The sequence below is a fragment of the Pteropus alecto genome, unplaced genomic scaffold (assembly GCF_000325575.1).
Source record: "Pteropus alecto unplaced genomic scaffold, ASM32557v1 scaffold25, whole genome shotgun sequence".
Taxonomy (NCBI): domain Eukaryota; kingdom Metazoa; phylum Chordata; class Mammalia; order Chiroptera; family Pteropodidae; genus Pteropus; species Pteropus alecto.
The window spans coordinates 36,383,283-36,404,048 of NW_006441955.1; the positions used below are offsets into that span (position 1 = coordinate 36,383,283).

The window sequence follows — 20,766 nt, forward strand, 5'->3', positions numbered from 1 at the left end:
ATGGCTATCGTCAAGTAATAACAAGTGTTAGAGAGGTTGTGAGGAAAAAGGAACCCTTATACACTGCTGGTGAGAATATAAATTGGTACAGCCACTATGGAAAGCAGTGTGGAAGTTCCTCAAAAAACTAAGAATTGAATTACCATATGATCCAGCAATCCCTCTCTGGGTATTTACTCAAAAAATCTGAAAACATTTATCCACAAAGATACATGCACCCCAGTGTTCATAGTAGCAGTATTCACAGTGGCCAGAACATGGAAGGAACCAAAGTATCCTAGAATAGATGATTGAATAAAGAATCTGTGGTACATATGTACAATGGAATATTACTCAGCCATAAGAAGAGATAAAATGCCATTTGTGACAACATGGATAGATCTTGAGATAATCATGTTAAGCGAAATAAGTCAAACAAAAAATTGAAAACCATATGATGTCATTCACATGTAGGATATAAAACTGAAAGCAACAAACAGACATGACAAACAAACTCATTCACATGTAGGATATAAAACTGAAAACAACAAACAAACATGACAAACAAACAGAGACTCATGGCCATGGACAATGGATTAGTGGTTACCAGAGGGAAGAGGGGCTGGGGTGAGATAGAGGTAAAAGGGGTCAAATATTTGGTGACAGAAGGAAATCTAACTAGATGGTGAAAACACAGTGCAATATATATACAACTTATTGTTGAATGTTGATTTTGTTAATCAGTGTCACCCCAGTAGTTTTTAATTAAAACAAAAACCACAAGCATCTACTATAGTAGTAGTGGTTTATGTAATCAACTGACTGAGTATAGGGATGGAATTAGACAAGTGTGATGGATAGATTATAATATTTTTGTAATGATGCACATACTATTATGACATTTACTGAAATAATGGCATCATGCTAATTTCCTGATTCATTTGCTTCCTCTGGTTTTTTTTAAATAAAGTATTTTCCATTTGAGAATATAAACAGAACCTATTAGTATATTAGTAATAATAGTGATATTTCACCTGTGATCTGGGAGCTTTACCCCTCAAGAATCTAGAAGCATTAAAGACCTCTGAGAAGTTAAAATAGCAATCAAAATTATATTCACATGTGAGCAGTGAAAACTTTCCTCATTTAATTTTTAATTTGATCTCAATTCTAGCATAGTAAGTTCTCTGGTTTCCAAGTTTTCCAATAGAAGTGAGAAGAAGAAATGCTGTTGGTGATACAGTAATGGCAGTGTGAAATGACAATAAAAGAAAAGATAAAAATATTACAAAAAAACAGGTAAAATAGTTTCCAGCCTAAAAGTACCTGTCAATAAGGAAATGTTGAAAAAATACTGTGGAATATGGTGTTCAAATAAGTCAGGTATACCAGGATATTTAAACTTAAAAGACTATTCAGTCTATTAGTGTAAAAAGCAAGTTGCAGAACTGAATGTACCGCAAGATCTCCCTCTTGTTTACTCCAGTTTGTGCGTACAGTTATGCGTAAAATTTTTAGGTGTTCTGAAGAGATCTAGAAGGATACACCCCAAGTTGTTTTATAGTGGTTACCTCCTGGGAAATAGGAGTGGGGAATGGTAAGGGAAGGAACTCGTTAACTTATATTTTGGGTTATTGAAGTCTTTTCAATAACTGTGTATTATTTTATAGTTTAAAACACTGTTCTTAAGCAAAGAAGATGGTATACTTCAAAAAATCTTACAACAAATTATAAAATAAAAATTGGTAATTTATAAGGTAATACTTCTGCAATCTGGAATATTTAACTGTCCAGAATAACTCAGGCCTGAAGGATTTCAGGATCGCCAAGGTTTTACCAGAATAATAGGACACTAATCAAACAGCAGACTTGTTTACTTTTCTGTTTTGTGCCTAATAATAATCATTATAATTTCCACTTACTTGCAAAGAGAGATTTGAACACCACTTCATTGAAGCAAGGGTGACTAGAACCCACAATTACATGATATGAAAAATATAATTTTGTAGTGAGAAAGATTATTAGGTACAGATGCTCTAAACCAATGATTTGCATCTTTTTTTCTGTCCCATCACACTAAAGAAATTTGACACATTTTCATCCTAATAGTGCCTCTCATTTGCAGTGATTCTCAACACGAGCAGGGGTATTGGCCTTCCAATAAGGACTAGATGGGAAGAGGCATCTTGAAACCACCTACTCCCTCCTATCCCTCTACATTGAGATTTGCTACTTTGGATGAAAACTTAGTAAATGATTTTATTATCAGCTGCTCTTTATAGTGTCTGTTTTATCCAAAAGGAAGAGGTTTCCCTTATTTAATTCCTCTTCTTTAATGGAAAAGCTTTTTTGGTTAGCTCCCTCCTGTTTATGCTACTGCAGAGGACAATTTCATAGTAGGAAGCTATTTTTCCTCCTAAATAACTATATTCAGAATGTTAAAACTTTACATTTTAAATATATTGCAAGATTAAAATTTCTCAACTTTTGGTATTCCCAGTATATTTTCTTTCTTTTCTATTTGTCTGTTTTGATGGCTTTGGTTTAATTTTGATTTTTGATATTGGTTGACTTTTGGTAGTGATTTGGGGATGGGAATAAATAGAAAATAAAGCAACTGATTATGTATGGAGACATAGTTAGAGACAATTGAATAATGTCCATTTTGATTGATGGTAAACAGTGACTTCAAATAACTTGGTAGAGTGTCTTTTTTGTTTGCAGTCATAAAGTTGAAATCAGTCATTTTTTTCTGATATCTTAACATTCTTTTAATAAATTTATACAGTTGTATTTGTATGGCAAAGATTAACTAAAATTTCTATGTAAAAAAAAACAAAACCTCTGTATCCATGATACATGTATCGTTTTATTTTTTCTAGTAAAAATAATTACAGCATTAGTTCTGTCTTAGAGACTGCTGTATGAAATTGTATTATCCTACTTCCACCATTTCATTTTGGTTCACATGTTGCAAGAGAAATAGATTGGATGACAGAAGCCTAAAAGCTACTCTTATCTTAACCAGAGCAGAAATCTCCGCAAATTCTTTTTGGTCTTATGTTCATTTCTGTACCCTTACCAAGCTTGGCAACATAGCTGATACCTCTAGAGCTGAGTAAATAATTGAGTGATCTGTGTTTTAGTTTAGTTTAGAAATTAGGATCTCTGACCATATGCTGAACCTTTGACCAAGTACTGCTTTCTATCGGTACTAGCATTTGTGTAATATACAGTTGACCCTCAAATTGCAACGGTATACTCTTATGCAGATGTTTTTCATTTGACCCTCACAGTTCAAACCCCCATTGTTCAAGGGTCAAATTGTACCTTGTTGTGATGAGGCTGTTGTTTTACTAAGAGCTGCACCAAATATTTAGGGTAGTCTTGGATATACAATAATCCAAAAAATAGCAGTCTCTATTTTCTGTTTAGCATCTACTTTCTCATGCCATTTTATTAGAATTTTATTTCTATATCACTCAATTTAGTCTTAGAAGAACCCAGGGAGTTCACCTTTGTACTGACTTTCTGAAATTGGAGATACTTTTGTTCTTTGGTCGGCCATGGTTTAACTCTCAACTGCTTTGGCATACTGAGTTTTTGGTCAGCTGCTTAGTGTAGTAAACCCTAATAGTGGCATCTGGATACAAGCAGGAGAAACTGGTTCCCACATTTTGGGGTTTAGATTAATTTTCTTCATAGAATTGGATTCTGTGGAAACTCTTTCATCCCTGTCAGTCCCTGTTATGTTGTTACTAAGCCTGCCTGGGTACAAATCTGGGTGTCCAAATCAGGTGATTTATTGGCTAAATAATTTTTGCCTCTTATTTCTAGAATATAATCTCCCTACCAAAATGTCAGCTCCACAGAAGGAAGAGATTTTTGTTTGTTCTGTACACGGTTTATTCCTAGCTTCTAGAACAGTGCCTAGCACAGAGCAAGCACTTTTTTTTTTGTATTTTATGTAGCATATAAAGTGTCAGTACTTTTTTGAGTGCTTTTATACATAGTAATACATTTCATTTTCATAAAAACCCAATGAGTTGTCAGTATTTTATTTATTAGGAAACTGACTTACAAAGAGGTTAAGAAAGAGCTAGCTGGATTCAAATCTGGCTGCAGAGTCTGGGCTCTTAGTATTACATTATGCCGCCTATCAGCATAGGGAAAATGAATAATTCTCTATTGAGGAGGATTTTTTTCTGTCACTAGTGCCTAGTACCACAGACACATCTTTGGGTCTCTAAAGTATTTTACTACAGGAAATAATAAATTATCTAAAAGCTACATAACATACTCTTTTTAACTAACAAACACGTCTGTTTATAATGTAACAATTATAGAAATTTGATTAAAATATAAATTAAATTTTGTGCTTCATGAATTTAGGTCTAGTATGTTTTTCCATAAAGGTAAAAACAGGTACAAAAAAAGGTTAATACTTTAGAAGTTTTTCTTTTTAAGAAAATATTTATCTCATTAGAGAAGGTAAGAAAGAACCTTTTAAGAAGCCCTGTTTGTATTCATTTCCTTCTTAAGAGACATTAAGATAGTTTCTGGGTGTTTGTAAAAACTCTTTTAGAAAGTGTTCATTTTTTTAATCATGGGAATTTAAGATTAATATTTTTACTCTTATTATTTCTATAACCTGTTATAAATTGGAGTTAGGGATGGCGTAATGTTATTTTAGTTCCCTCTGATTCTTGCCTTTAATATTCGTCTTAACTCTGTTAGCTATTTTCTCTTGATGATGTATCAGAGGAGAGGCAACATCATGGCAATTAGAGAACCTTAAGTCATATAACTATATTTTCATGATATATTTGGATTGGACTTCATATGTATCAGAATATTTTAGCTGTTTGTTTTTGATCATTGGCATTCTTCTATTCCTGTGGTTTTTGTGTTCTATAGAGCTCTGTTTTTATCTCATTTCATTCTTTTACACCTAAAAAAAATGCACCCACCCACCTCAACTTAATTATCCACTCCACTGCTAACCTAACCTACATTTGCAACAACTGGATTTTTTGAGTAATATTTTCAGTTTACATATGTTGCTGTCTAATTTAATCTTCACAAGAGTTTGATGATCTTTGCTGTTCCAAGACTGATAGAGCACAGTACAAGTCCTGTAATAAGCATCAACAGTCAACTTTTGTGGGATGATTCAGTGAACTCTACACTTTACTAGTAAAGATGCTCAGCCTCAACACCTTAAGAGTTGCAAAGCCTATTCCTGATTATTATATTAACTTTTTTCTCAGATTAAATGATGAAACAGAACTTAATAAGTAAAACATAAATCTCTTAAGAAAATAATTTCTAACCAGTTTTCTTAAATATTCCCATAATGAGTTTTTCAGTAAAAAGGACTTAAAAGATCTGATTGTTTAAACAACTAAAACATAATAATTTGGTTGTTAATGTTGCTGGCTGTATAGATCACTTAGTTAATTTCTTAGTTCTTTCAATGGTTTTATTTCCAAATAATTTTTTTTGTAGCCATTTGAATTGTGTAGCAGTGACTAAACCGAGGTAAAATGTTTATTTCATCATCCTACCTGTATACAATATAGGCAAATCAAACAGATTTAACTGCTTATTTGAATCAAGGACTATGAAGGTATTATAATTTTCTTTTAAGAATCTAATATCCAGAAGGAAAACAGAAGTCATCAATTTGCAGAACAGAATTTCTTTGTTTTCTATCTTGAACATACCTGCAAATACTTCTCTGAAAGATCTGCGGTTGCCTAGAAACCGCAATGTTATGCTTGTCACATCCTAAATAGCAATGAATTGTTGCAAGATTCTTTGTGTATAGACCTCAAAGCTGATACTATACATGCATTGTCTTATTTACACTTTAGGTACAGTGGATCTTTAACATGTTAAAGATAAAGCAAAACTAGGAACTGGCATTTAAAAAATGAGAATAGATATTAACTTTGTTTACCTACGCGTTCATTAAAGCTTGTTTGGTTTTCTTCTCCTAGGTTTCTCAGGCATAAATAAATACTTAAGTCCTCTTATTCTTCTTATCTATTTCAGCATCTGCCACTGGTAGAGGTATAAAAATTGAGAATGAAGCATATCTCTTTAAAAAAGAAATATAATATTCAGAATTTATTCTAATATTACTTGTAGTAATCCCTTTTTTTACATTGTGATAAAATGTACCTAACATTAAATTTACCTAAGATAATTTTTAAGTGTACATTTCAGCAGTGTTAAGTATATTCATACTGCTTTGCAGCCATCTCCAGAATTTATCTTGAAAAACTATAACTCTGTACCTATTAAATAACAGTCCTCATTACCCCCTTCCTCCAGCCCCAGGCAATTCTACTTTATGTTTCTATTAATTTAACTACTCTAAATACCTCATAAATGAAATCATACAGTATTTTTTTGTGTATGTGATTGACTATTTCACTGAGCATAATGTCGTAAGTGTTCATCCATGTTGGGGCATGTGTTGGAATATCTTTTTTAAGGCTGAATGTTCCATTGTATGTATATACCACATTTTGTTTATCCATTTATCTGTTGATGGGCATTTGGTTTATTTCTGCTTTTTGGCTATTGTGAATAATGATATACTGTGAACAAATACCTGAGATCTTGCTTTCATTTCTTCTGGGTATATACCTAGAAGAAGAATTGCTTGACCAAATGGTAATTCTGTATTTAATTTTTTGAACTGCTATACTGTTTTCTGCAGTTGTTGACACTCTCACCAGCAGTGTACAAGGGTTTCAGTTTTTCCACGTGCCTGTCAATACTTGTTATTTTCTGTGTGTGTGTGTGTGTGTGTGTGTGTGTGTGTGTGTGTGTGTGTAGTAGCCATCCCAGTTGGGTGTAAGAGATCTCATTGTGGGTCTGATTTGCATTTCCCTAATGATTAGTGATATTGAGCATTTTTTCATACACTTGCTGACCATATGTTTATCTTTGGAGAAATGCTATCAAGTTCTTTGCTCATTTTTAAATAGGATTATTTGTTGGTTTTTTTTTGTTGTTGTTATTGAGGTTTAAATGTTTTATATATATTTGGATTTTAACCCCTTACCAGGTATGTGATTTGCAAATTCTTCTTGCACTCCATAGCTTGCCTTTTCATTCTTAATTGTGGACTGTGCTGCACAGCCTTTTTGAATTTTAATGTCCAGTTAATCTGTTCTTTGTTTTGTTGCCTATGCTTTTGGTGTCATATCTAAGAAATTGCCAAATCCAATGTCATGAAGCTTTTGTCCTTTGCTTTCTTTGAAGCATTTTATAGTATTAGCTCTTAATTTAGATTTTTAATCCATTTTGAGTTATTATTATTATTATTATTATTGACATTGGTTAATGAAAGCCAGTGTTTCAGGTATATGGTTCAACAGTAAGTTGCGCGCGCGCGCGCGCACACACACACACACACACACACACACACACACATTATATTGTGTGTTCACTGCCTATAGTTAGATTTCTTTCTGTCCCCACATTTTTGACTGCTTTTACCCTTTCTGCTCCCCCTCGCTCCTCCCCTACCCTCTGGTAACCGCTAGTCTATTGTCCGTGTCCTTCAGTTTCTGTTTGTTTGTCTTGTTTGCTTGTTGCTTTTAGGTTTATATCCCACATATAAGTGATATCATGTGGTTTTCAACTTTTTCTGTCTGCCTTATTTTGCTTAGCATGGTTATCTTGAGGTCCATCCATGTTGTTGCAAATGGCAGTATATTCATCTCTTTTTATGGCTGAGTAATACTCCATTGTATATATGAACCACAGCTTCATCCAAATCATCTATCGTAGGACACTTCAGTTGCTTGCATGTCCTGGCCACTGTGAATAATGCTGCTATGAACATCCGTGTGCAAATATCTTTTCATATATGTGTTCTCAAGTCTTTGGGGGTAAATACCCAGTAGAGGGATTGCTGGATCATATGGTAGATCAATTCTTAGTTTTTTGAGGAACCTCCATACCATTTTCCATAGTGGCTGTACCAGTTTGCAGTCCCACCAGCAGTGTATGAGGGTTCTTTCTCTCTGCACCCTCTCCAACACTTGTTATTACTTGTCCTGTTGATAACAGCTATTCCAACAGGTGTGAGATGATCTTTGAATGTGGTGTAAGGTAAAGAAGGGTACAGCTTTATTCTTTTGTATGTGGATATCTTTTACATTTTCCTCTGTATGAGAAAAGATTCATGGCTGTAAGTGATGAAAAACCCAGTTTGAGCCCAGTTTGAGCTAGTTTAAATATAATAGGGGAATTCATTGACAAGAGAAATTTATTTATTGATATTTTTATGAATTTGATTTTTTCGAGTTCAAGAAGTTGAATAGTCAAGCTGCTGGAAGATCTGGGATGCAGCTAGGTCACAGGGGAAAAATAGTATTTGAAACATAGCCAAAGCCCTTTGTTGTCATGGTCTTTTTCTTTTTCCTTTCTTTCTTTTTTTTTTTTTGGCTGCTTCTGGTGGGTTGGTTTATTTATTTATTTTTTCAGTGTAGACTGGCTTTCTCTGTATGGCAGAAAACACAGTCACCAACAGTGGCAGTTTTAGGTCATAGATTCAGCTCTCATTGGCTTCAAAGCTGTATCTGGTCCAAAGACTAAAAAATTCCTGGAAGTTAACTCTTTGGCCCAGATAGATATAGTTTTCTATCTCTGGATCACTTAACTGAGGCCCACAAATAGGGCCATTTGTATTTATCTGGCAATTTCTTTCTTTTTTCAATTTGAAACAGGCACTGTTTAATAACTAACCAGACTACAAAAATAAGCGCCTTAGTTCATCCTTCTAATAAACCTCTTGATCTGGTCTTTCCTGTTGCCAGTGTCTCTACCTTCTACAAAATGAGTGGTCTTTTTCTTCATTCTACCTCATGGAGAAGACAACTTGAAGGGCCATAGGAAGTTGTTTGCTTTGAAGCGTTTTCCAGCAGTGTAGATCTCATGATTCAGATCCTCCATGCAGATGATGCCATATTTACTAAGAGAACTAGCAGTCAGTGTGTTATGATTTTGCCATAACCATGCTTGTAGATCAGTTCATTGACTGACTTCAGGTTTCGGTACCCCCACACAATGTACAGCTTCATGAGCTTCAGCATGTTAATCGAAGCTTTGTTGAGCTTAACAAAGGTGCCATTAAAGGTCTGGCAAAGCCGAAGAAGCTACAACACCTTTCGTACCTTGGGGCTCACACCATTGATGCCTATGATCTTGATGACGAATGTCAATTTGGGTTCTGCAGGTACATAGAAGTTGCCAGCTTTTCTTGCCATCCTGGCCATCTGAATCTCAGTTCTGTACATCTGCCTATGTTCTTCATGATAGTGCTTAGCTTTTTCATAGATAAGCTTCCTCCTTAATCTGGCAATTTCTAAGCATATTAACTATTAGAGGTAAGGCAGTTAAGAAAAGGGATGCTAGTCAGTCTCAGGTATCTTAATACTACCCTTCTGCCAGAAGAAATAGTATGATTTGTGTCATGTTTTATGGATAAATATATTGATCACTTGTTAAACAGTAATTAGAACTCATATCCTCTCAAACGTTTAATTTTTTTGAGATATCTTATACTCTGTCATTTAATTGTAAAAATGTAGTTTTAATAAAAATGAATTTAAGTTTTGAGAAATTCTTTGGAATATTTTATAATTTTTACTTAAACCAAAAATAAATATAAACATGACAAAACTATAATGGATAAAAATTAAAATTAGTAATTTAAATGTAAATTAAGTAGTATGATATATTTAATATCACACTTATAACTAGTACATATATATATATAGATAGATAGATAGATAGATAGATATAGATATAGATATAGATAGATTGATAGACTGTTGTAACCTTTGGAGAAGTCCATTAAATTTAGAAGCCTTCTCAGACCACTGAAGGAATGTGTTAATTCCTCTCTAGAGTGCACGATACTAAGGTACTGAGAAAACATGGATGAAATACACACATCAAAATAAAGTACCACCATGTCTATGACATCTGTTATAATGTCTGTAATATATATTGCATATTGGATAAAACTTGGTGTTTCAATTAATTCCTGATTAATAACACCCTATTCAAAAAACATGTCGTCTATATAAACTGCTATCATAATTGGTTACTTGGAGAATCTCTGGACTTAAAATAGAAGAAAAGCATAGCCTAGGGGAACTGATACTAAGGGCACATTTCTTGAGAGAGATGAATTGCCTAACATATTTTTAGTTTAGGAACAACTGAATGCTTTATACTTACATATTTAAGACTAGTCTGAGATTTATTTGACCTAATAAGCATATTATGTTAAAAATGCAAAGCAAGGATTTTGGGACTTATTAACCATTCAAACCTTTGTATGAATTTTTGCTGACTTAAGACTATTTTTCTTAGATGGTCGGACTGAGATCAGCTGCTTTGAGAGGATAAATTCTTTTTATATGTTACTATCATTAATTAAACAAACAAACACAAAAAACTACAAAAACAGCATATGATCATTGTAGCACATTTAAATTTGAGTCCCTTCCCATATCCTCTCCCTAGAAATGAGTATTATTATTAATACTTTGTTGTGTCTTCTTTCAGAACATATATTTTCCTATGATAGAAGTTTTGATTTGGTGGAATACAATAACATTTTGGACCATGCTGTAGTTTTTCTAGTGATGTGGTTGGCTTGGATGGTTTTTTTTAGTGGCTTGTGTATGGTTTCTGAGGGCTCTGAAAACTTTGGGTTTAGGAAGACTTGCTTATAGATGGGCAACTTTTACATAAAGGAGAGGCAAGAGTGATTTTAAAAATTGCTGAGGACTAACCCTGCATGCTTTAAAGTAAAGGTAAAGTACTTTCTTTTTCTTCTCTCTCTCTTGTGATATATGTTCTTCCTCCCAGAAGCTAGAGTTGAAATAAGTGGTGTTTATACCGTGTTTAAGCTATTATAACTTTTGGTTAACCTCTATGATAGTCATAATTCTTTCAAGTCTCAGAAGCCCCACTCAGATTGGTTTAAGCAAAGAAAGACATTTATTGGCTTGTGTGAAAAGTTCAGAGATCCAGGTACTCAGAAAAGTGTTAAGAATTTCTCTTCTCTTGGTTTTGCTTTCCTTTCAGTTCAATTCCTGAGTAGGCGCTTCCCACATGGTAGCTCTAGGTTTATGCCCTAGCAATTTAACTTCATTAGAAAGAGGACATGTCTTTCCAAGCATTACAACACAAATTTTAGAATTGACTTTCATTGACCTGGAATAATGGACCTGGATCAAATACATATTTCTGGACCTTAATATGTGGCCAGCTTCACCCACAACTACATAGATATGACAATGGAGGAGCTACAGTTTAGGATATGCTAGGCTGTACTAGAATACAAGGGACTTTATACAGCAAAAGCTTTGTTTACCTCTAGTCTTGTTTCTTGCTCATGCAAAGTTAGCTACAAGTCCAGACAATGACTCTCTAGAGTAGCCCATGTGGTAACTCAAGAATCCAAAATATTTCCATCTTCACCTCAACATGAAGCCTCTACAGTTCAGCAGAGAATGAGGGAACTCAGTTACACATAAGCTCTAAATGCTTTAGAAGGTAGTTAACATAGCCCATTTTACAGAACTAGCCATATGGTCCTGCCTAACTGCAGAGGGGCTGGGAAATCTGTAAAATAACATGGTTTTTCTGATAAGCAGAAATGTGTCTGCCAGAAGCTGTTACAAAAGAAAAAAAGGTAGAGAGTTATATGCAGGTGGATAAAACAGCAAATGTCCACTACAGCCTGGAACTCTGAACAATGCTTTAAATTGTTGATATACAAAAATACGTTCTGAGTTTGAAGCTGCTTGCTCTTTGAAATATTTTTTTTTTGTCCTTGTTTTTATTTAAAGTAATGCATGACTTCATGCGTGAAAACCATTGACTTTAAAGTGCTTTCTATAATACAACCAACTTATAATTTGGAGACTGGTTACTATAACCATGTTGCTGATAAGTTAATCAGCTATAATTGCTAAATTCTGTGGATATTTTTGTTATCAGTTTTATTTATATATATCTTTGATGAGTTGACTATTTCTGCCTTCTTAGAACATAAAAGTAAAAATCCCTTGTCATCAGTGATATGCTTTCTTGGGTTTTCTGAGTTATCTATCTTAGGGGTGGCAGACTTTTTTTTTTAATGTAGTGTCAGATAGATATTTTTGGCCTTTTGGGCCGTATGTCACAAATACTCAACTCTGCTGTTGTTCATCTCTATTGTTGTAGTGCAAAAACAGCCATAGACAATACATAGATGAATGATGTGGCATGTTCCCATAAAACTTTATTTATAAAAATAGGCCTCTAGGCTAGCCATAGTTTGTTTTCCTCTAATCTACCTGGCTGCTCATTTTTATTCTTCATAATCAGCTCTTCTTTCTTCCCTATTAAATGTGTATTCCTAGATTGTCTTTAGCCTGCCTTCTCATTTAACACTTCTTGGGTAGCCTCATTCTCATTTATTATTTTAACTATCTCAGGTGTTGAAATCAGGGTTTAGGTAGGTTTTGGCTTTGTCCTTTACTAGCTATTTTACTGTGGACAAGTTACTTAATGTGTCTGCGTCCTGTAAATAGGGTTAATAATATCTGCTTACAGGTTCATTGTAAGCATAAGATTACATATAAAGTGCTTAGCATAGAGATTGGCAAGTAATATATGGTTGACAAATGGTAGTGTCAACCAAACGTCATTGTTACCTATTCAACGCCAGTAGAAGTCCCCGATTTGGGATATTGTGAAGCAGGAGAGAAACTTTATTCTGTGCCAACAACTCAGTCGTGAAACAGCTTGGATGTGGAACAGCCCAGGTGAGGCAGCCCTGCTATTAAGCTCTGCCCCACTCCAGTGAGATCGCTCTGAAGCTGCTGCTTCAGCTGGAGGAAACACAGTCTTCACTGGAAACTGAAATTTGTGTTCCCTGAGCCAAAGGGGAGCTGACTTATATAGAGAGAATCTCTGCCCCTAGTCTCTGATTGGTCCACCTTTATGCAAATGAAGACTCTAAATTCTCACAGTTTGGTTCAAAAAGCACTTCCCTAATTGGTTGGAATGGAGCCATTCTAATTGGTTGGTGAAGATGCGCTAATGATGATATAGCTACACAGCTTCAACTGGACAGGGAAAGTCTCAGTCCTCTTGGTTGAAATGTGATTCTAGGAACAGCTTTATAAGGGTTGGCTCAGATTACAGGAGCACAATACAGGCAGGCAATTCAGTGCAGGCTTCTCCCCGAAGCATGGCTTCCATGAGAGGTCCCTGTTTAGCAATGTCCTCTAGGCTCTGTTTTTAAATTTGAGCCCAGTCAGCCACCAGAAGCATTTCTTAACAGGTACATTCATTCTGAGTTAACAGTTGCTTTTTCATTTTTTAATTATCCTCACATATGTTGACTCCCGCATCTGTATCTTGATATCTTGATCCCAGCAGTTTCTTTTTAATTCCAGTTTTTGCTACACTTCTCTATTGAATATTTTTATTTAGCTGTTCTATAGTGTCAGTTAAGGAGCTTTCAGCTTCAAATAAGAATCCTCTCACATAACAATAAGTTTGGAAACAGGATTCTAGAGCTTAGTGATTGTCAGGGCATTCTTGTAAACTTCTTGGTCTTCTTGCTCATGGTTGGAAGATGTTTCATTAGCTTCATTCATCCTGTCCTCACACATCTGTATTCAAAGCAATTAAAAAAGGTGAAGAAGGGGCTGCTTCTTGTGTAATATTTTTCCTCTTTTTATTATAAAAATTGTCACCAAAAATTTTAAGAGTTAATTAGAAAATAGAATCTATATGACTTGAATACCTTAAGGTGGGAGAAACTTGATAAAATATAGAATGATTGCCAAATTTTTGTGAATGTGAGGGTAATGTTTACTTGAATATGCTGTATATGTTCAATTCTGGAAAACTGTTAGAAAGGCAGGGGTAATTTTTCTTTATTTCCTCTTTGCCCCCAATGCAAGTGTGTTTACATCTTCTTTTAAGCAGGAAAAAAAAGATCATCTCTTTTCTTATTTGATAGTATAATCAACCAAATTGTTACGATTACATTCCTATAAACACATAAATAACTTTTTATAGGTATCAGTATTTTAAGAAGAAAATATGAGTAATGATCATATGTTAATCGTAGATGATCTTGTCGCTGTCTTATTTTATATCATTAAATTCGTGAATTAATGAAATTGGAAATAGCATATTTCATTTTCAGCAACAGTATTTTAAATAATTTTTTACAAATCTTTTTTTATAGAAATCTGGTTAAGAAGTACTGTCCCAAACGTTCCTCCAAAGATGAAGAGCCAAGGTACAGTAAATATACTGTTAGCTTTTCTTAAAGATTTTTTTAAAAGTTTATTTTAATAAAAAATCAATGTTTATGAAAAAGGGAATTGCTATTATAAGAATGAATACTTTATTATTCTAATTTGAAAATAGTTTTCTAGAGTAGTTGAATTGTGAGTTTCCAAGTAAGATGTGAATTAGGACTCCACTTGAGTGTTTTAGTTTCTAGAACAAAGAGTATTTTTTTATACTTCAGTTTGTAGTTGTCAGCTTGTTCTTGCTTTTAGTCTCATATGTAGTAAAATGATTTGGCTGGCTGGTTTAACGGGATGATGAAAAGGAGGGTAATTTTGGAATCTTGAATATGTGAAAAGTTAGGAATTGCCTGTGAACTTTATGGCAGAAACAAAAAGAGACTAGACTTAAAAACAAACAACTTTGTGTATCATTGTCAGTTGTTAGGATTCTCAGATTTAGTGTTAATGCAGTCTTGAGTTGTCCACCTTCAATTGTATGTGTTCTGGCAGTATAGTAATTCAACATAGATCTGTACATTTTAATACAGTGATTCTCTTTGTTTCTCTCCTTCCCTCCACACACATTTTTTTACCCTTATTTTTGCTCCTTCTTACCCCCCTTTGGTGCCCACCATAATGGTACTTCACTTCCATTCAGGATGTGGGCAGGCATACAGGCAGCTGTGTCCAGAGCTGATAGCAAAGTTGTTCTGTAGATCAGCCATCGAGATGCATTTGAGTGGTATGATTGGCAGGTTCTGTCCTCGAGAACAAGCACATCATCTCTGCAACAGGTTCAGCTGCCAAGCCTAGGAATCCAACCAAGTCCATTCCCAAGCTCAGGCCAGTCAGTTGGCAACTTAAGAGATTCCAGTATGCCAAAAGAGCCTGCAGGTAGTATTTTTATTATTTTTTGATCCCAAATATCCCTTTGTTTATAAATTAAGACTACTTGAAGATATACAAACATGTACAACTTGAACTTAATGCAGGATTCTTTTCATAGAAAGTTAATTTAGAGCTTAGTAGCTAAGATTTAGGTTACATAAGTTAAAATTTGTCAAGTGTCAGGCTCAATCCATACCTCACAAAGAACATTTGTAATGAAAACAAAAATAAACTTCACCATTTTTTTAATATGTTTTTGTCAGGTTTACCTCGTGTATAGCCTTTTTTAACATCCTTAATGAGTTAAATGACTATGCAGGACAACGAGAAGTAGTAGCAGAAGAAATGGCACACAGAGTTTATGGTGAATTAATGAGATATGCCCATGATCTGAAAACTGAAAGAAAAATGGTAATTATCATTTTTATACAGTTATAATAGTATATGAAATATTTCCCAAATAAAGTAATTGCTTTGCTCTTTAAAATAATGTATATTCAGAATAAACTGGTTTTCTATTTCATTAAATTTCTTCTAGCTAAAATTATCTCAAGATATTCTTGCTAATTAATGATCCTTTTGGATTTAAGACTAAAGTTTGATTTAAAGTTTGGTAACTTTAGGCCATAGGTTAAATGTAGCCTACTCCCTGTTTTTGTTTCCTAGGTCCCCTGAGTTAAGAATGATTTTTAAATTTTTAGATAGTAGAGAAGAAAGTCAAAATAATAATATTTTATAACATGTGAAATGTGAATTTCAAATTTCAGCAACTATAAAGTTTTTTTTGGAAAAGGCCCACACCTCACCATTTAGGTTTTGCCTGTGGCTGCTTTTGCATTATATCAGCGGAGTTGAATATTTGTAACAGAGACCATGTGGCTTGTAAAGCCTAAAAATACTTATCCTATATAGAAAACACTTGTCAAACCCTATTCAAGATAGTCATGTATATTCTTAGAGATTATATGTGTCTTAAATGTTATATTTAAAGTATTCAAATAATATCATATATTTAAAATGCATTTTAGAATTTTGCTTTACTAATAATCTCTTCCTAAGTTTTGATAATGTTACATAATTAGTACCTGGAAAAAATAAAGTGAAAAATCTTTTTGAGATTTTAGACTTTATTTAGTATTTAGATGTAATTTTTGTTTCATTTGTTTGTTTTGGTTGTTATGATCTACAGCACCTTCAGGAGGGACGAAAAGCTCAACAGTATCTTGACATGTGCTGGAAACAGATGGATAATGTGAGTTATAATGTTTCATGGTTAACATAAAATGTTGTAGACTTGTTGAGCCCTAAATTTTCTTATGCTACACATCTATTTGAGTTTAATATTTTTCAGTGTATTATTCATAATTTGACATTGGTATAAATAGGGAATGAGATCATTTTGTCATTTTTTTCTATATGATTCTCTACTTATGCCAACTCTCTAATAGTCAGATAATTGTAAACATTTAGACTATTTTTGATTTTGTAGTAGTTACTGTAAAATATTGATAGAGGATAGAAGTGATAGAGAAGTGATGCTATATCTTAGAAGACCATTTGACTGAGACTGAGAGGACGTAGATTCTAGTTCTGTATTTTACTTAGTACCTGATTTTTGTTGACTTCATTTTAGCATATGAAAAATGAAGAATGGACTATATTATATGAAATGTTTCTTCTAGCTCAGTGACTCTTTAATAACGTAAATGTTCCTAGTAGTGGGCTGCTTTCATATACCATCCCATTGTAGGAAATAAAATACTTCATAGGGAGGGAAAATTATAAAAGCATAATAACTATTTAAAAACTTTCCAAGAGTACTTGCAGTGTGTGTGTGTTTAATATTCTAGCTTACAGTCATTTGAAAAAACAAGATGTTTACATGGAACATTGTTGTCTCCTTTACTTAAAATGCTCTACCAAATACTGTTCTGCAGTACAAATTTAATAGTCTTTTTGTACCCTCAGGTTAGCAGTTTACTCTTTACCTGCGTATTTTTATAATGGACACTGTATTTCTTGAAAATTATGCTGGAGGGAGTTTTTCATGTTAATTAATTTGGTTTGTGGTTGGAAAAAGGGCTTTTAAGTTTGGGGTTAAAAATAACTCATGCATGTATATGCATTATTTTGAGCCTTTTCCTTCCTTTTAAAAAATTTATGCTATAAAATTTTTAAAATTCTAAAAATTTCTATGTAACTGTCATTGGTGTAAGATTCTAATCGCCAGTGCTGATTGAGAATTCTTAGGCATATTAATAGTCTGTTTCTGTTTTTGTTTTGATCTTCTTTTTAATTAGGTTTAACAAGACTTTTAGGGAGTGTTTACATTTATTAAATTTTAAATTGCCTTAACTAACATCCTTAGTATCTTCCACTTGATAAGTGTGTGTGTGCGTGCGCACACGTGCATGTTTTCATTTGTACAAAATAATAGACTCCTACACTTATGAGTTATTGGTTCCTTTAAAAACTGGTGTTGGCTCATATCAGTTCAGTTAATATGTGCTGACTTGCATTTAGAACAATTGGCAGTTATTATGTAGAAATAAGTGCAAGATCCCATTTCATAGTTCTGTGTCTTACTGTTTGATCAGAAAATGAAATTATGAAATTTCTAACATGTTTGAAATACTTGAAAGGAGATTTAAATAACTGGGAGAGACAAGTTAAATTTGTGACAGTGTTGAAATTAGAAAAAAATTTAAACGACAGCCATTAATCTCAGGATAAACAAAACAGGTAGTACTGATGTGTAAGATAAAGGCAGAAGAGATTAGTGTGTGAAGACCTTGAAGGAATAGTTGGAGATTAAGAAGATAGAAACATCAGAGATGCCAGGTCTATCAGTTTAGGCAGTTCTAAGTAACAGATATACAAGTTTATAAGAGTTCCAGAGTTGGTCAGTGGTTCAGTGATGTCACCAAGGCTGCCTCTCCTTTCTTTACTTTGCCATTTTGGCCATGTTGGCTTTCTTCCTCGGTCTCGTCTTCTATGGTCAACAGTTGACTTAAGTAGCCATGTACTACATTCAGCTGCATGCAGAAGCATGATAAAGGGAGCATACTTCTTCCAACTCTTCCTTTTTTTTTTATCAAGGAAGGAAAACTTTCCCAGAAAACCCCCAGCAGACTTCCTCATGGGTGCCTTTGACAGGAATAGATTACTCAACCATACCCTAGCCATGGGGAGGCTGGTAAAGCAAGCATCAGCTACTTTTAGCCTCTGTACTGGGAGGTGGGCTTTTCTAAGAAAGGATGGGAGAGTAAAAGTGGCATCAATTAGTCTGCCATACAAAGAATAAAGTATGGAAACTGTTTTCTGGGGTGTTTGCCTATATTGTGTGAAGATATATCTTTCAGGGAAGTTTTTTTAGTGTTATGGTACTAGTGGTTCTTCTGCTGTAGCCAGGAAATTATTAGGTAGTTTTTTCCCAAATAATAAAATACTTAATATAAAAATACTTTAGTATATAAATAACCTTACATTGTACCAGAATTAGTAGCCTGTAGGTACTAAATTTGAAAACACAACTCTGAACTGAGTTTCAGAGAATTAAATGTGGAAATTTAATCTTGTCACAGGAAAGTGACATTCTGTATATTCGTATATATTTATGTGCTTTGAATAAATTGTATCTTATTTGATGGCTCCTATTAAAGTACATTCAAAGGATTTTATAAAAAGTTTCTGAGCATATTTACGTGAATTAAGGTATGTCTGGTTTTATGTATATAGTAAACGGAGCTAACTCAGAAGCCTTTTGACTACAAAAGCTGACATCAGAGAAACTTGTCTGAAGGTCAAAGGAGGGCAGGTATCCTGTGAGAAATTCAAACCTTTTGACCTTGTAGTGGAGGTTTAGAATCCAAATTTGGACTGTCTATATAGTTTTGTAGTCCCTAAGATGAGAAATTGACATTGTAAGGGGGTTAGGTAAATAGAAAATGTTGACATCCTCTGCATTCTTCTAAGCAATTCACAGAATATAGGTAGCAAGGCATGTATTTTCCAGGCAGGAATTGGAACAGTCTCCTCTGGGGGAATCTAACCAGCTCGAGAGGAAAGAATTATAGATACTGGTATGAGGGTTTCTTCCAGAAAGCTGCCTGGGCATATAACCCTAGAGGAAGAGACCATGTGATCCACAAACCCCACTTGTAGAGCTTTCAGTTGGCTTTTTAAATAAGAGAACGTAGACAAGGATCCCCAAACATTTAAAGAAGATATCTAATGTAAACACCAGAGACTAAAACTAATATGCAGATAAAAAAGCAACTTTGAAACAGTGACTATGAAAGAGAATGGGAATTAAAAAGCAAAAATAAATAAGCAAAATATTCAAAACTATTATTAATATTCCCAAAAGGAATAGAGACGATATTACATTCATGAAATAGGAACAAGATACTATTAAAAAAGAACATATAAAGAAAAAAATAACTTTATGAAAAACTCAATAGAAACAATGTAATTGAAGAAATCTCAGAACGTAGAGCAAAATGACAGATCGAAAATATGAGAGAAAATATATGAAAATTAAGAGGGCTCATCCTTTAGGTTCATTTTTAAAATAAGAAACATGTTTAAAAAGAGAAAATATAGAACATGGACAGATAAAACCAATTCCAGAAAATTTCCCCAGAACAGAAACATGTGAGTTTCCGGATGAAAAGAACTTTTCAGGTTCCTAGCACAGTGGACTCGTGGCAAGATATAACTTCATGAAATTTTAGAACAGTTATGAGAGAGAGAAGATCCTACCAGCCTCCAGAGAGGAAAACCAAAACAAAATAAACATGTTTTATGCAAAGAATAAGGAAGCTAGAAGACAGTGGAGTCATGCTTTTACATTTTTGAAGGAAGATAATTTTATCAATTAAAAGTGATGGCAAAGACATTTTCAGCCATGGAAACTTAAAACACTATTTCCCGCAGACCTTCTTTTAGGAAACTACTGCTGGATGTGTTTCAGCAAAATAAAGATATGAACCAGAAAAGGGGAAGGCTTAGAATTTGGAAATAGGAGATTGGAATCAAGGGAGAGGTGAAGGGAAATCCCAAGGTAACAGCTGTGCAGTAGGCCTAGTTTGGTAACTGTCCAAATTTCAGCAGGTCAAAAGCCTTTGGGAGAGATTTCAAGAAAATAATAGAATTTTGAATGTGTTTGAGTTAACTGAGGAGAGATTTAAAGAACTTTGGAAACTTTAGCATTGAATTAGAGAAAAGTGCATTGAAAACAAAGCAAATTAAAAAAAAAAAAGGAGGTTAGCTCCAGGATACAAAAAGTATGCAGGAAAAGAAATAGGCTATATAGTAATATGGTTTAGTTGTAAATAGCTTATACAAAGTCATAGTAGTTTGAATTAAGTAAAAAAATGTTTAAAAGGCTTGGGTTCTGGGCTACTGGTGTTCCTGGGATACCTGCAATAAGCAACATAAAGCCACATCCCAAGCTACATTGGGATCCCACCAAAAAAAATAAAAACAAGCAAATGCTGAAACCAACCAGCTAATCAAATAAACATAACAAAATAAGCAAAAAACACCAAACAAACCT

The 20,766-nt window shown here is 33.9% G+C and overlaps 1 protein-coding gene and 1 pseudogene across 2 annotated transcripts in view; one reads left to right on the plus strand and one right to left on the minus strand.

Moving 5' to 3' along the window:
* The window catches only part of FNBP1L (formin binding protein 1 like), a 90,368-nt gene that overhangs the window by 40,498 nt on the left and 29,104 nt on the right, over positions 1 to 20,766 (plus strand). For both annotated transcript variants that reach the window (XM_006919419.3, XM_006919420.3), the window contains exons 3-5: positions 14,270 to 14,323; positions 15,470 to 15,617; positions 16,396 to 16,458. In XM_006919419.3, the coding sequence (XP_006919481.1) occupies positions 14,270 to 14,323; positions 15,470 to 15,617; positions 16,396 to 16,458 (265 nt within the window). The remainder of the gene's footprint in view (positions 1 to 14,269; positions 14,324 to 15,469; positions 15,618 to 16,395; positions 16,459 to 20,766) is intronic.
* Positions 8,540 to 9,979, minus strand: LOC102896819 (annotated as a pseudogene).